This window comes from Xiphophorus hellerii, chromosome 4 (genome assembly GCF_003331165.1).
Source record: "Xiphophorus hellerii strain 12219 chromosome 4, Xiphophorus_hellerii-4.1, whole genome shotgun sequence".
Classification (NCBI taxonomy): domain Eukaryota; kingdom Metazoa; phylum Chordata; class Actinopteri; order Cyprinodontiformes; family Poeciliidae; genus Xiphophorus; species Xiphophorus hellerii.
The window spans coordinates 33,150,338-33,164,024 of record NC_045675.1 but is presented as its reverse complement, the minus strand read 5'-3'; the positions used below and the strand labels follow the sequence as shown (position 1 = coordinate 33,164,024).

The window sequence follows — 13,687 nt, the reverse complement described above, 5'->3', positions numbered from 1 at the left end:
GGAGGGCGGACAGGTCATGCAGCACAGACTTGGAGGAAGAGGAGCGGGACGTTGCCAGTCATGGGATTTGAGCCAGAGATGTTCTGAGAGTCTTGAGAACCCAAGGAGAAACCAACACAGCACAGGGAGCAGAATCCAGAACACTGCTGAGAACACCTTTAAATGAGATCATAGGGTTTGTTACAAAAATCCAAAAAGCTCAGGGAACACAGAGAGAACAAGCACTGGGCAGTATAGAGTACCATGTAGCGCTAACACTCAGGCACCAGAGAACCGGCAACTGGCTCCTCTTATGCTCTGGCTGATGAAGCAGATGCCTTGCAGGTGTGAGTAATTAGCTCCTCAGGTCCACCATCCAAGGAGCAGAAACCTCCTGGCTCCCTCTGGTGGACGCCTGTAGGATCTGAACGAAACATCCACACAGAACCCAAACCCCAGCTTCCCGATACTTTCTAGGAAAGTTATGACCTTTTGTGTCCCTGTTTAATATTTAATGCTACCAAATAAACTTAGCTAAGCTAACTTAGCTAAGATAACAGCTTCTTAAGCCATAATGGAAGGATGTGATCTCTATTTAATCATATTCCAAACTGCAACAAAAATGAGAGAAATTAGTGACCGACTACATAAAACTGTTTCTAGGTAAATTAGGAACAAGTGCAAGTTATGCGGTCTTCAAGTCAGCGCTTTAATCTGAGAATGACACCAAGTCCAACTTAATTGCAATTCCAATTCCAAGGAATCCTCTACTAGTAGCAATGCAGGTGGTGAGCAATGAATTTTCTTCTATTTTGTTATTTTAAACACTGCAGCAACATGTTCACTAAAGTAGGGTTGTTTGTATTTTGTGCGAAACAGATATTTTCAGTGCAGTCATTTTGGATTTCAGGATTAGAAACCTCCTGTTTACAACTTTCCCACTGGATTTTTTATGCCACGGGTCTGTTTTGAAAAGTTTTCCAACTTTTTCCCATTCATTTTTAACTTGAACTTTGAAATTGTTACATGAACTTCTAATGTAGCACATTTTATAACAACAAACTGATTTTAAGTCCTGCTTCACTGTTTCAAACTGTTTGTCCTTAGGGTGGTACTTGTACGCCTTCTGCTGAACAGAAGGCTTACAAGCTCAACAGTCAAATTTCTTCAATGTGAAACTACAGACATTTTCACCTTTTACATCTCATATCATAACTTAATAAAACATCAATTGATTATTTTAGCATATGCAGCATCATGTCCACAAGCAAAAAAAAAGAGACAGAGCACAACCAACAACCACATTTAAATAGTTTGGAGACTGCTAATTTGCAATTTTGACTCTTCAGTCTCTCTGGAGTTTGCCGAGACGACGCAAGGCATCTTCAACAATGTCCAGCTCATGCCGGATATCTTTCACCATATTGTTGATGTTGGAGGTATCCCTCAGAAGGTCCACACTCTGAGTGTAGGGGTTGTAGTTCACTGTGAATGGACGCTTAAGGGTTTTGGCAAACTCCCTGCAAGCAAAGCACAGCGGTTTATGATCAGAGATTAAGACGTGATATCATCTGAAACAGAAAGGAAAACATGAAAGATTTGAAAAGTATCATTTTTTAATAAGTTAATCAGACCTGGTTGCCTTTTGATCATTGTAAAACTCATCTCAGAAATATTCCTAGCATCTAATAAAAATGCCACTTCAGAAATGTTATGCCTGGATCAGAAGTTCTTATAATGGGAGTCTGTTTGGTTTTTGCTGGTTAGACAACAGTCAAGGCAGCAGCACAGCCAGAGCTGACTTTATGGGTAAACCTGATCAGAAGTGTGCAGGCCAAAGAACTGATCACACAAGTTTTCATCCAAAAGTTTGTATGTGTTTCTCTTAACCAACAGACAAACTTCTGAACTGCTGGTAGCCTAAAGAAACCAGCTCAACAGATCATCCACTGAGGTTTAGTACACAACAAACCTTTCTGGCTATTAAAGAGACAAAGATAGCCATAAAATATTTATTAATCATCCAAAGCTATAGTTCACAAGCTACAATTTGCAAGCATCAATTTTATCACAGTCAAGCACCTTTCAATAATGCTGTCAGGTTTTCCAGTTTCAGGTTGTCTGTATTTTCTGGTGGCTGTTTTTAAGTACAGCTCAACAAGCGCTCCCTGGTGAGCACACTTTGAACAGTCCCTGCTCTAGGCCCAGCGTGCATATCCACACCCATGTTCCCACCAGGAACTCCCATGTTGGCCAAGTTTATTCACTGAAGTCACATGTGTTTACAGATAAGCATTTATTCTTTTGACGAAAGAGAAAAAACGGGCAGCACATTTCATTGTGCCAAATCCAGAGCTGATAACTTTCTAGTGAACAACAGTAGAAGGCAATAGAACTCTCTCTGATGTAAAGAGGTCAATTGAGCTTTATAGCATCTCTCTTAATTGATCTGGTGGTTTAAGCTGTTTGCAGCAGCAGCAGCTTGGAGGTAGTCCCAGGCTGAGCTCCAGGTCTCTCCCTGCCTCATGGCTCCACTCAGCAGCACTGAGTTCAACCATTTCCAATTCTTAGAACGTCAACATTTATCACCCAATGTGTTCTTCAGTGCCGAAATGAAACTTCTGATTATTCATACAGTGTAATGTGTGAAGAACAGATATGTTGTTATTAGCGGTGCGCCTATTATCCGGCCAGCTGATAATTCAGCCCTGATTTTCTTAAGTTTGGTAGATCAGTGATCTTTCATGTGAAATCAATCTTATCCACTGAGCTTATCTTCCTCAGCAAAGGTCTAAAAATCAGCCACTATCCTCTATTACTCTGCTGTGAGAGGTTTGACTGACAGACCTACCAACCAGGTCATGTCTGCACATCTGCAGTTAACAATAATGACCTCATTGATGCTAACTCAGCAGCTTCCCTGCTATATTTAACATCATTTCAGATAAAAAATAAATCATTACAATACATTTTGGCCGGAATTGTAACGGGCAGGTCAGGCTTTTTAAAGATTGGTAATTGGCAGTCACTAAGAAAACTACAAGCGGTGCAGCCCTAATTGTAATCAAATAGTGACCCTCTGTGTCAGTCTTGGATCAGGACTCATTTCACATGAAACATTGGTGATTTTTCATGTTGATTTGATGAGAAGAAATCCTGCGCCAGCTCTCACACTATGCATGCCGCGTTAGGTCTGTGCGGCCCAGCAGTGAAAAATTAAGATATGTGACTGAATTACTGGTTTATAAGATTCTCTTTATCAGCACAGTACTTCAGATGATATGTTTACTTATGTAATAATTTTATTCAGGCTTTTGCCTCACATCTCACAGGGACTGACTGCATATATGTTTCTTGATTTGAATATTATTGAAGAATTCATCTTTCTGACACCCAGGAGATTTTGCAAAAAACAACAAATTGCTTAGATAAAGATCAAAAACGTTCACATTACTTCTAATTACAACTTCACAGTTTAAACGTTACATAAAAGCCAAACAGATACACATTGACAAATTACACTTTTTTAAGTGGAGAGCACTATTATTCCAAACATTTAGCAAAATATAACAAACAGGACTGAAATATTTAGGGTTTTTAAGTGAAAAAATATGAATACATGTATATTTTTCTGTAGGGATCAGTTTGGGCGGTAAGGACTGTAAGAATGAGTTTTTCTGGAGCGACCTTGGAAGGTAAAGCAGGTGATTCATGTATGTTTGTACACAAATCATCTGGAGGGAACTGAAAATAAAACTTTAGTTTCGAAAAGAGGAAATATTTTCTGACAGCTGTAACCAAGTGAACCAGGAATTTCTCAAGAAGTTGCAGCTGCAGTTAAAACAACATGAATGTAAACCACAGGGGTCTTTGTGTTTGTTAACTGGTTATTTTTTTGTTAAGCTTGGAATATATCATATGACTATGATAACCTTTGTTTATGGAGATATAAGGTGCCTTGAGCCAAACTGCAGAAAGAGTTTATAGATGAGACAGTTTTCTAAGGAGAGTTATGACTGAATGACAGACATATTTTACCCGATTCCTTGTGTGTGTGTGTGATTCCACACACACACACACACACCCACACACACACACACGCCTACACGCCCACGCACGCAGACCACACACACACATACATATACAAATATCTCTGATAAATCAAAGTTAAAGTCAGAGCAACCAACTGCCTTCAGAAATAGTAATCAGTAATATTAAATTAAATTAAATATTATTCATTTACTCCATGCCTCTGCCTTTCTTGATTTGGGTCCTAAATCAACACCACTAACATCATGTCAGTTCAAAGCAGGTGGATAAAAAAAGCCCAAAAGAACTTCCAGTTGTAATTACTGCTAAATATAAAACACAAGGCACACTCTGATATATTTATCCATCCATCCATTCATTCTCTAACACCCTTGTCCCTAGTGGGGTCTGGAGGGATGCTGATGCCCATCATGTTCGCTAATGTTCCGGGAGAGAGGCAGGGTCACCCTGGACAGGTCCTGATATATTTATTTGTTTTAAAAAAGTGTTTTCCTTCTACCTTACAGGTATGTTAGTTTTTCTTTACTTGCCTCATTTTGTTCTTGGCTTCTTCGAAACTTTCAGCCACAAAGTAAACATCTTGGAATGTGGTTATCATGCACTCCTGGTTGCAGGTTACCACGGGATCGAACGGGCGGATGTTGGCCTCCCCAGACAGAGCATGCTGAGACCAGACAGATTCATGTACTAACTCTACAGAAATATTTGCTAGGAACATTTAATCAGGAAAACATTGTTAAAAAAATTGTTGTGTCAATGCAGCTGATTTTAAAAGTCACCTTGAGTTCACTAGCTGAGGAGAGGAGTCCAGCTCCATAGGCTCTCAGGCCTCCATCCTGCTTACACAGGCCGAACTCCACCGTGAAGAAATAACACTACAACACCAGAGAACAGAACATGCAAATGTAACATCGCACTAAAATGGGTAGAACATCTGTACAAGTCCTTAAAGTCACAAGAAATGGGCTGGAAACACAGTTTGTATTCTCACTGTGGCAAGTTTCTGCACGTCTTCATCTGAAGCGCCAAGCGATGCTAAACCAAGCTCTTGGGAGAACTGAGCGAAGCTGGGCTCTGCCAGGAGAGGAACGTGGCCCAACACCTCATGGCATGTGTCCCTGTATGAAACATGGACCAACAAACATTTTGAACCACAACAGATGAGATAGGAGTTAAAAACTCAGTGTGTGTGTGTGTGTGTGTGTGTGTGTCTACTCACGGTTCAGGTGTGTACAAAGGCTCTGAGCCATGACGGACATACTGAGTGCAGTGGAACACCCTGAAAGCGAGCCCTGCTAGGAAATCTCTTGGAGAGAGGTAGCCTGCTACCGGCCGGATGCTGAAACCTGAGCGCTCTGTTTACACCGTACACACAAATACAGAAATATACAGAAACACACAGAAAAAGACAGAAACACAAACAGACTTACTAAATACAGGAGGACATGAAAAACAGAAGAGAACTTGTTTATACAAGCAAGTTCATATAGCATACTGTTAGTTAATGAATATGTTAGCATGGAGAAATATTATTGGAAGGAAACGAAATCAAACTAAAAAATTTTATTCCATATTGCAAAAAAATAGCAATGATCTCAAAATACAGACAATGAAAAAATTAAGAAAAAAAATTATGCTACTTCCTGGAATGTGAGAATTCACAATGAAATTCTTAATCCTGGAATCAATGACTCCAGGATTGAGTCATTGATTCCATCCTGGAGTCATTGAAGTACACGTTTTCCTGTGCACCAGTCTTCCCAGTCTGGCCTTGCCCTTCACAATGCAGTATGGGACACCCATCTTTTGGCCATTTAATGTGTGATATTAATCACACAATAAATGGTGATTAATATCACCAATAGTGTGATTAATTTGATTAACATTAATCAATTGGCATTTTTAATTGCCAATTAAAAATGCAATTAATTGCAATAATAGTCAGTTGGTGTCAACTGACTATTATTGGAGTCAGTTGACACCAATAATAAAAATATATTTTTTATATATTTGTTAAAATGTCACTATGACAAGCTAGAGACGCAGTCATGTTCCTCTTCCTCTCTAAATGCTCTTCTCACTTCCATCCAACCCCTCTGACTTTACAAATAACCAAGTATTTTGCTCTGTATTAAAAATTTGGTATCAATTTAGGAGGCACTTTAAATTTAACTTAGCATCTACATTAGCTCCTTTATGGAAGAATCATCTGTTTCAAGCTGGGTTCACAGATCCAACCTTTTTGGCATGGGATAATAAAGGGCTGAAGTGTTTTAATGATTTTTACAAGGAATTTGATAACTACGTTTGGTAGTTACTTTTAGTGGTATAATGTACTTAAAAAATATTCAGACAAATTCAGTGTGATTTTGTCTGAATCACAGACAAAATCATTTAAACTGAATGAGCTTTCAGTTTTCTTCAGAGTTAATTTCCCCAAAACTCTCCTGTCACAACTCTGTCACTGAATCATGACTAATGTCATCATACATGCACCCTCCTGTAATTTAACACACATTTTACTCTTGTTCATTACTCGTTTTGGCAGAACTATTTTGATACCATGATACACCCCCCCCCATGTCACTATATTTGACTTCCCATTTGCCTATAAGCGGTTCACTGCTTAATCACTTAGACATTTCAGCATTTACTTCCTTACTGGCAGCAGCTTTTTCACTGGGAATCTACTAAAGCGCCCTCTAGCAGTCAGTGGCTCAGTGAGACCATGTCTCTTCTAAAACTGAAGATTAGATATTCAGTGAAAGGCAACTCAGATAAATTCTCTCTTCGGTCTCTGCTCCCTGATTGAGTGATGACTCCCTACCACCACTTTTTTTGTCTATATGTTTTATTTTATTTTATTATTTATCTCTTCACTTTATGTAAACATATTTTCATTATATACATAACAAAAGATTATCAGGAAAACATTGTTAAAAAAATAGTTGTGTCAATGCAGCTGATTTTAAAAGTCACCTTTTAATAAATATATACAATATATACATATATATACAGTATATATATATATACTGTATATATGTATATATATATGGGTGCCAGAAAGATGAATTCTTCAATACTATTCAAATTAAGAAACATATATGCAGTCAGTCCCTGTGAGGTGTATATACAGTATATCTCTAACTCTTACACTTTGAGAAAAAGAAAGTAAAAGAAATCACTTTATTTATGTTGGTACCTTGTTTTTGCAGCCCTGGCACAGCTTTAACACTCACCCATGAGGAAGCGTGACACATCCTCCAACTGAGGGATGTTGTTCTCACTGTATTTACAGTATCTGGTCAGCAGAGGAAGATTCTTCAGATACTCCTTGCAGGCATGGCTGGGATACAGCTTGTTAAGCTCCTGAAACACCACGCCCCAGGTCCGCACCTCCTCTGCCGTGTAGTTGATACGAGGAATCTGATCACCACTGTCGCATATAATCAGGCATGACAGATTAAAAACACACATTTTAATATACAGAAATTTCGCAATATGGCTTCTTATTTCTTTTATTCAACTACTCACTATCAATGATGCAGGAAACCAAAAGAAAACGTCACTTACTGTTTGAAGTTCATAGCCAAATCAGCAAAATACTTCCTCCTTTTACGGTAAATTTGGTCTTTAAATCCCTATAATAACAATGTTGTGTCTGAATTTGTTTTGTTTTGGTTTTTTTTTAAAAACAGCCATTTATCTGTTTTCATGGTTTAGACAACAGACAGAAAATGAGGAAAAAACAACACAGAGGGTAAACATACCGGGTGATCTGCATCTAATTCAGAGCCGTACATTAAAACCCTGTTGGCGCACAGGTCCAAATCCGAAATCCTTGTAGGAAACCAGGGAACACTTTCCAAACCTGATGGAAAATCGGGAATTTACTGCATGTTACTTACATGCTCATGATTAATTCTGAGCATGTCTTACCATCATGTAGTAAAGAAGAGCTTCTAGACGGAGTCATTTCCACTATGTCGGTGTGTGTCCTCAGCAGCTCGGTCAGCTCCTTCAGTTGTTCATGCTCTGAATCACAGTTTATGAAGATCTCAAAGTCTGAATCTCTCCGTTTGGACTTGCGAGACTCAATATGAACCAGATGGACGTGTTTTTCCTGCAACAACACGGTCAGAGCGCTTGGAAAGTTGTCCTCGATAATCAAGCCATTTTTATTTTAGCTTATTTATTTATTTCGAACATGATAGCAGTATAAAATAACAGACATGAACAAAGAATGCAAAAGACACGTTTTTTGAACCACAATAATCTTAACATGTTCAAAAAGGAGTAGGAAGAAGGAAGAAACTTATGAACTCCTACTCCATAAACTCATACCATGTTTTCATATGGACCCTCATTATTAAATAATAAATAAAACATAGGTTAATTAATTTTCCGTTTTATCTGGGTTTTTTCTTTTTTCTTTTTGCCATGTACTCACCAAACACACATATGTCTAAATATATACATCCATAACCACACACGCTCATATGCTTTAGCCTCAATTTACATATACACATTAGTGATAACGATCACCCATATTTATATCTTTTGAAAATAACCTCCTTATATTTTCTTTTAAATTGTATTAAATTTTAACTTTGTTTTAACTCCTCATTTAACTTGTTCCATAATTTTACACTATGAATTGAAATACAAATTTTGTTAGATGACAGAAAAAGTTTTATCTTTTAAAGCATGCATATTAAATAATACCTGGAAAAGTTTCAGAGCTCTGATCAGCCCCCCCACTTCATTCTTCAGTGTGAATATAATAGTTGCTGCTTTGTTTCTGGAGTTGCTTGGCTGTCCAGTCATGAGGTTGTCCTGCTGTCCATCACTTCCATTCAGTGTTACCTTGGTTTTTGGATGTGGGAATACATTTTAGATTGTCGTCAGCTTTACAGATTTAATTCTAGTTCAACAATGTTTCAATATAAACTAGTCTTGTTTCATTAGATATGTTAATCAAGAGCTTTATGCTAGTTTTATGACCAGAGCTAGCATTGTTGTGTTTTATAACAGTTATGCAATAAATGATAAATGATAAAAGAAGTTGGCTGAAGGAAAAACTAATAAAATCCATTCCTTCTCCAGCTACGTCACTGTTATGATCTCTTAATATTTATAAGAATTTTAGTAATATAATATGCTTACAATATTCCCAATTGTAACGCTAATAGTATTAACAACAATAATAATGGTACTATTGATGCTAATTATGCTATAGTAATAACAATATAATATATCAAGATAGTTTGTCATATTCAGTGTAGACAATTTTCTTATGCAAAGGTTTGAATTGTTGACAGTCAAACTGTCATGACAATAATAACTTTGCTGTCGACAGCTGATCACAAATAAAATACCAAACTTTTATGATTAACAGAAAAGCAACACATTAGGGAGAAGATTTTACAGTTAACATATCTATAATTGAACCTTAATATTATGAAACAAATTGCCAAAAAATAATAAATAATAATTATTATATTATTAAATTAAATTCTTAGGCACATCACCAGTTCTACAGTCCTCCAGGGAATAGACTTTAAAATACTGCTGGTAGTTTATAAAGAACCAAAAAACATTAAAGATCTGCTGCTGCCAGAGCAACCTTCCAGAACCTGCCAGGTCTTCTGGTTCCGGTTCTGCTCTGCATCCAGAACCAGAACCAAACATGGAGATCAGCATTCAGCTTCTATGCACCACAAATCTGGAGTAAACTTCTAGAAAACTGCAAGAGAGCCAAAACCCTGAGTCCATTTAAATCTAGACTAAAAACCCTTCTGTTGCGAGCTGCTTTAGAACCATAATAAGTGAAACATTGACCAACATCTTGATGTGTAATGACGGCACTTGTAATGTTTCAACTGTTGATTTTTGTGTTTTTATGATGTAAAGCTCTTTGAACTGCCTTGTTGCTGAGATAGGCTATACAAACAAACTTGATTGATTGATTTATTGATTGATTAACAAGCAACAGTATTTTAAACTTTTAGTGATCATTAAAAAATACCCTAATATTCAGGCTGCTTCGGAGGCGCAGGGGAAAAGCACCACCCACATAAGGAGGCCTTAGTCCTCATCACAGGTTCGAATCCCAGCCTGATGACCTTTGCTGCATGTCTTCAGTCTCTCATTACCTACTTTCCTGTCCTAGTACTTTCAAATAAAGGCCACTAGATCCAAAAAAACTTTAATATTACTAGCTCATTTTCTGGGATCTGGTTTCTGCTTTTGTGGAAAATATGTTAAGTTTCTATAAATCACTTAATCAGATGCTAAACTAAACGAAAATGATCTTTGAATAATAAATTCAAAGATGACTTATTAAGATAAAAATGATACAGGAAATATTGGCAAAACAGATCATTTTAGGTTTCACTCAAGTTAAATTGAAAGCTTTTCTTAAAACATTATAATTTCTGAATTATTTAGAAAACCTGGTCAAAATAAACTCAAAGTGACAATAAACTTCTACTTTCTTATTCAGTGTGAATTTTTTCCAAGAAGCAAAACACATAGACTGTACATTCATATTTTTGAGATACTCGCCTTATTGTCGACCTTCTTGTCAGAATCATGTGACTTTCCTTTAGTTGGCTCCAGTTTATCTGGCATCTTGGCTTTTGTTGCTTCCGCTGTATCAGTAGACATTTTATAACGTCTTAGAAAAATTGTGTGAAGTTCTTTTAACTAGGCAGAGAGGCAAACCAGAGACCTTCTGGATCACCTGCAGTCTGGGTGAGTGGCTGCTCAGTCAGAACAAACAGAATGTGGGCTGTATTTATGAAGCTGCAGGGTGGGGAGGGTCAGGAAAAAGAGAGAGAGGTTCAGTTTGAACAGGAAGAAAATTAGAACAAGTCATGATTAACACGGCCAGCTGGACACCACACTGTCTGCTGTCAGGAAACACTATTGTTACTTCTCATTGTTAGAACCCTTTCTGAAGTTGGCAGTCCCCCCCACCCCCTCCCCCTCCTTCATTATGTGGCACTATCAGATTGGTGTCTGCATTTTGCATACATACAGATAAGTTCATCTCAAACCCTGATGGGTAGTTTGTATTTTATGAGCTTTAATGTAAAATATATGTATATATTGATTTGGCTGGATTGTGTGGAGCCCATCCATCACAGGAAAACAATGACTGAATGACATACAAAACAAAAGAGACTAGTAAAAACTCTCAACTCCAGAATGCATAGCATTAAATTCTTTCCTGCAGTTCCCAGGACAGAATTTCACAAATTGACCATCATAAAAAGTCTACTATTTGTGTAACTGGTCATTCCATCGATAAGCCTGGACCTGCTTAGCTCCACTGAGCTCCTGCAGAAAGAGAATTTTAAAGAATTGTACATTCCCCAAGAAGAGACAGTATCTGATGATGCTGACAAAGCGGTTTTCCTTCCACCGCACTAAAGAATGAGCAGAGAAGAGCTGCCACCCTGAACCCATACCGCTTGCTCCAGTCCAAGCAGAAAGCTTTCCCAGGCGCTGGGCCGCTGCTGTTCACTAGAACAGCAACTCAATGGATTTTACTTTTTATTTTCAACCGAACTCTTGCTGCAAGTTTTTAGATCAGTTGAAGGCATTTATTTATACATTTTGAGGATTTCCTGATAGTAAAGAATGAAAGCAGTGAAGCCCTGAAGTAACAAATACATGGAAGTTTTTCAGCATCACTCATTGACAAGATATTTCTAATTTTTGCAATATTTCACAAGTGAAAGGAATAAATTTCTAATGTCACTAATGACTTTTATAAGGTCCTTTTTATTAATACATGAGTAAACAAAAAAGTCCTTTCTCCCTAACATATTCCAATATGAGCACATATCCACCTCACTATGGTTCATCTATAATCAGAGATTTTTTTTTTTTTTTTTTAATTTTTTTCTCCGAAGAGTTTTTGCGGCGCTAGTGGCTCGTATTTTTTTTTTAGACAGTAGGCAGACAGGAAGGAGGGTGAGGAGAGGGGAAGACATGCGGCAAAGGTCGTCGGGACCGGGAGTCGAACCCGCGACGTCCGCGTCGAGGACCAAGGCCTCCAAACATGGGGCACGCTAACCCCCTGCGCCACCACAGCACGCCACATAATCAGAGATTTTACTCAGATTAGATTCTGAGCAGACAAGAAGTCTGTCTCATTTTTTAAAATTTGCCTGAGACAGCTGGCTGTGTTTAAAAGATTCTCCATGAGACCTTGTACATCTAAATACAATTCCAGCCGGATCTGATCCTCACTAACAACCCAGGATGAAAATGACTGACGCAGGACTGCTGGCTAGTTAACTGCCAGGTTTCTCTGGGTGGGGAATCAGACCGGTGCAACATATTTAAAGAAGCTTAATTAAAAGCTGTGTGCTCCATCTAGTCTCTGCTGATACAATTAGAAAGCTCATGCCTTTGTGTGGTTGTGCTTTCTTTTCCTGTATTGTCTCTGTAATTCTTCAGGTCATTCTGTAACCACATGTTGGTTTTATATGTTTATTGTATTAAGCTTTGCTCTTTCTACCTCACTCAGTCATGTTGAAATCATTCATGTGGATAACAGATGCTGCAGTTAATTAGCCTTATGGAAAAAAAGTACCCTATTGTGTTTCATGGCATATCTAATTGACACAATTTGGAAGATCAAAATGGTACGTCCAAATATTTGCTATTGTTGTGTAGTCAAGATTTTACTACACAACAATATTTTACTATAAAATATTTTCCATGTATAAGATTTAGCGACCACAGAGAGAATCTTGCTCAATAGAGATCTACCGACAGTTGATCCTTTCAAGTGTTCTGGAAACTAAATGCATTTCTCTCTTGGTTTTGAAATTCTTCTTCTTCTGAAAGGTTTGAGTAGTGAAGATCAGGGAAACATTATAGATGGATTTTATCATATTTTTGAAATAAAAACAAACAAATTGCACAATGGATGGAGAGCTGAATGAGATCTCTACTCAGTTTACCTCCGTAAATTATTATGAAGGTTTTCAATGTGAGAATTTTGGAAATTCTCACTTTCTAAATTAGATCAATCTTGCTTGTCTCTAGCATAACCCTGAGAACAGCTGTTGCACTAAACAAGTTGTTTGTTTGTTTGCTTACTGCTCTCTGAGTCTGGCCTGCTAGTTTGGAATGATGAACATGTCGGTAGGTTGTCAGTTGTGAATATAGTTTGCATGTTGGATGATGGATTCCACACTGTTCTATGAGATGCCAAGGACTTGGAGAATTGTATTATGATGCAACTCTGATCCAAAGTTCTTCACAACTTCCTGACCTGTCGCCTTTGTCTTTACGATGCTCGATGTTTACTCATGTTCTCTAAACCTCCAAGACCTTCTGAGAACAGATTTAGAATGAGTTTGAAACACTCATAGATGGGCTCTATTTAGCTGATGATATGACATTTCTTTGACAGTTTATTATTTCTTAAAGAGACATGAAGGGATTCCCTATGACTCTAACTTCACACCCTTTTTCTAGGTGATACTCTAGCATCTCGTGAGGTGTTGCTTTTTTACTGATGCATTTTTTGTCATTTAAGCAAAGACCCGCTGGTGTTTTAACAAGATTTAGATCTCATCTCGCTAAAGCAAGAAACTCTTGTTACAAGTTTTATGTATTGTTATAACAAGAAAGT

At 37.7% G+C, this 13,687-nt stretch overlaps 1 protein-coding gene across 1 annotated transcript; it reads right to left on the bottom strand.

Annotated features, from left to right (window-relative positions):
• Positions 1-667: 667 nt before the first annotated feature.
• On the bottom strand, positions 668-10,818 carry LOC116718124 (tryptophan 5-hydroxylase 1-like). The gene is made up of 11 exons (XM_032559806.1): positions 10,597-10,818; positions 8,755-8,895; positions 7,969-8,152; positions 7,800-7,900; positions 7,603-7,670; positions 7,269-7,465; positions 5,249-5,384; positions 5,021-5,147; positions 4,809-4,904; positions 4,560-4,693; positions 668-1,499 (listed from the first exon to the last, which is right to left on the bottom strand). Exons 1-11 carry the CDS (start codon positions 10,696-10,698, stop codon positions 1,325-1,327), a joined length of 1,461 nt encoding a protein of 486 aa, XP_032415697.1. The 5' UTR covers positions 10,699-10,818; the 3' UTR covers positions 668-1,324.
• Between the last annotated feature and the right edge of the window lie 2,869 nt (positions 10,819-13,687).

What these genes read in the sequence shown, in the direction of transcription:
- LOC116718124 (XM_032559806.1), bottom strand. Translation starts at nt 10,698, where the DNA reads ATGTCTACTGATACAGCGGAAGCAACAAAAGCCAAGATGCCAGATAAA. An exon ending in CTCTTCTTTACTACATGATG is followed by an intron (nt 7,901 to 7,968) that starts GTAAGACATGCT and finishes ATTTTCCATCAG; the next exon opens with GTTTGGAAAGTGTTCCCTGG. An exon ending in TGTGTCACGCTTCCTCATGG is followed by an intron (nt 5,385 to 7,268) that starts GTGAGTGTTAAA and finishes CGGTGTAAACAG; the next exon opens with AGCGCTCAGGTTTCAGCATC.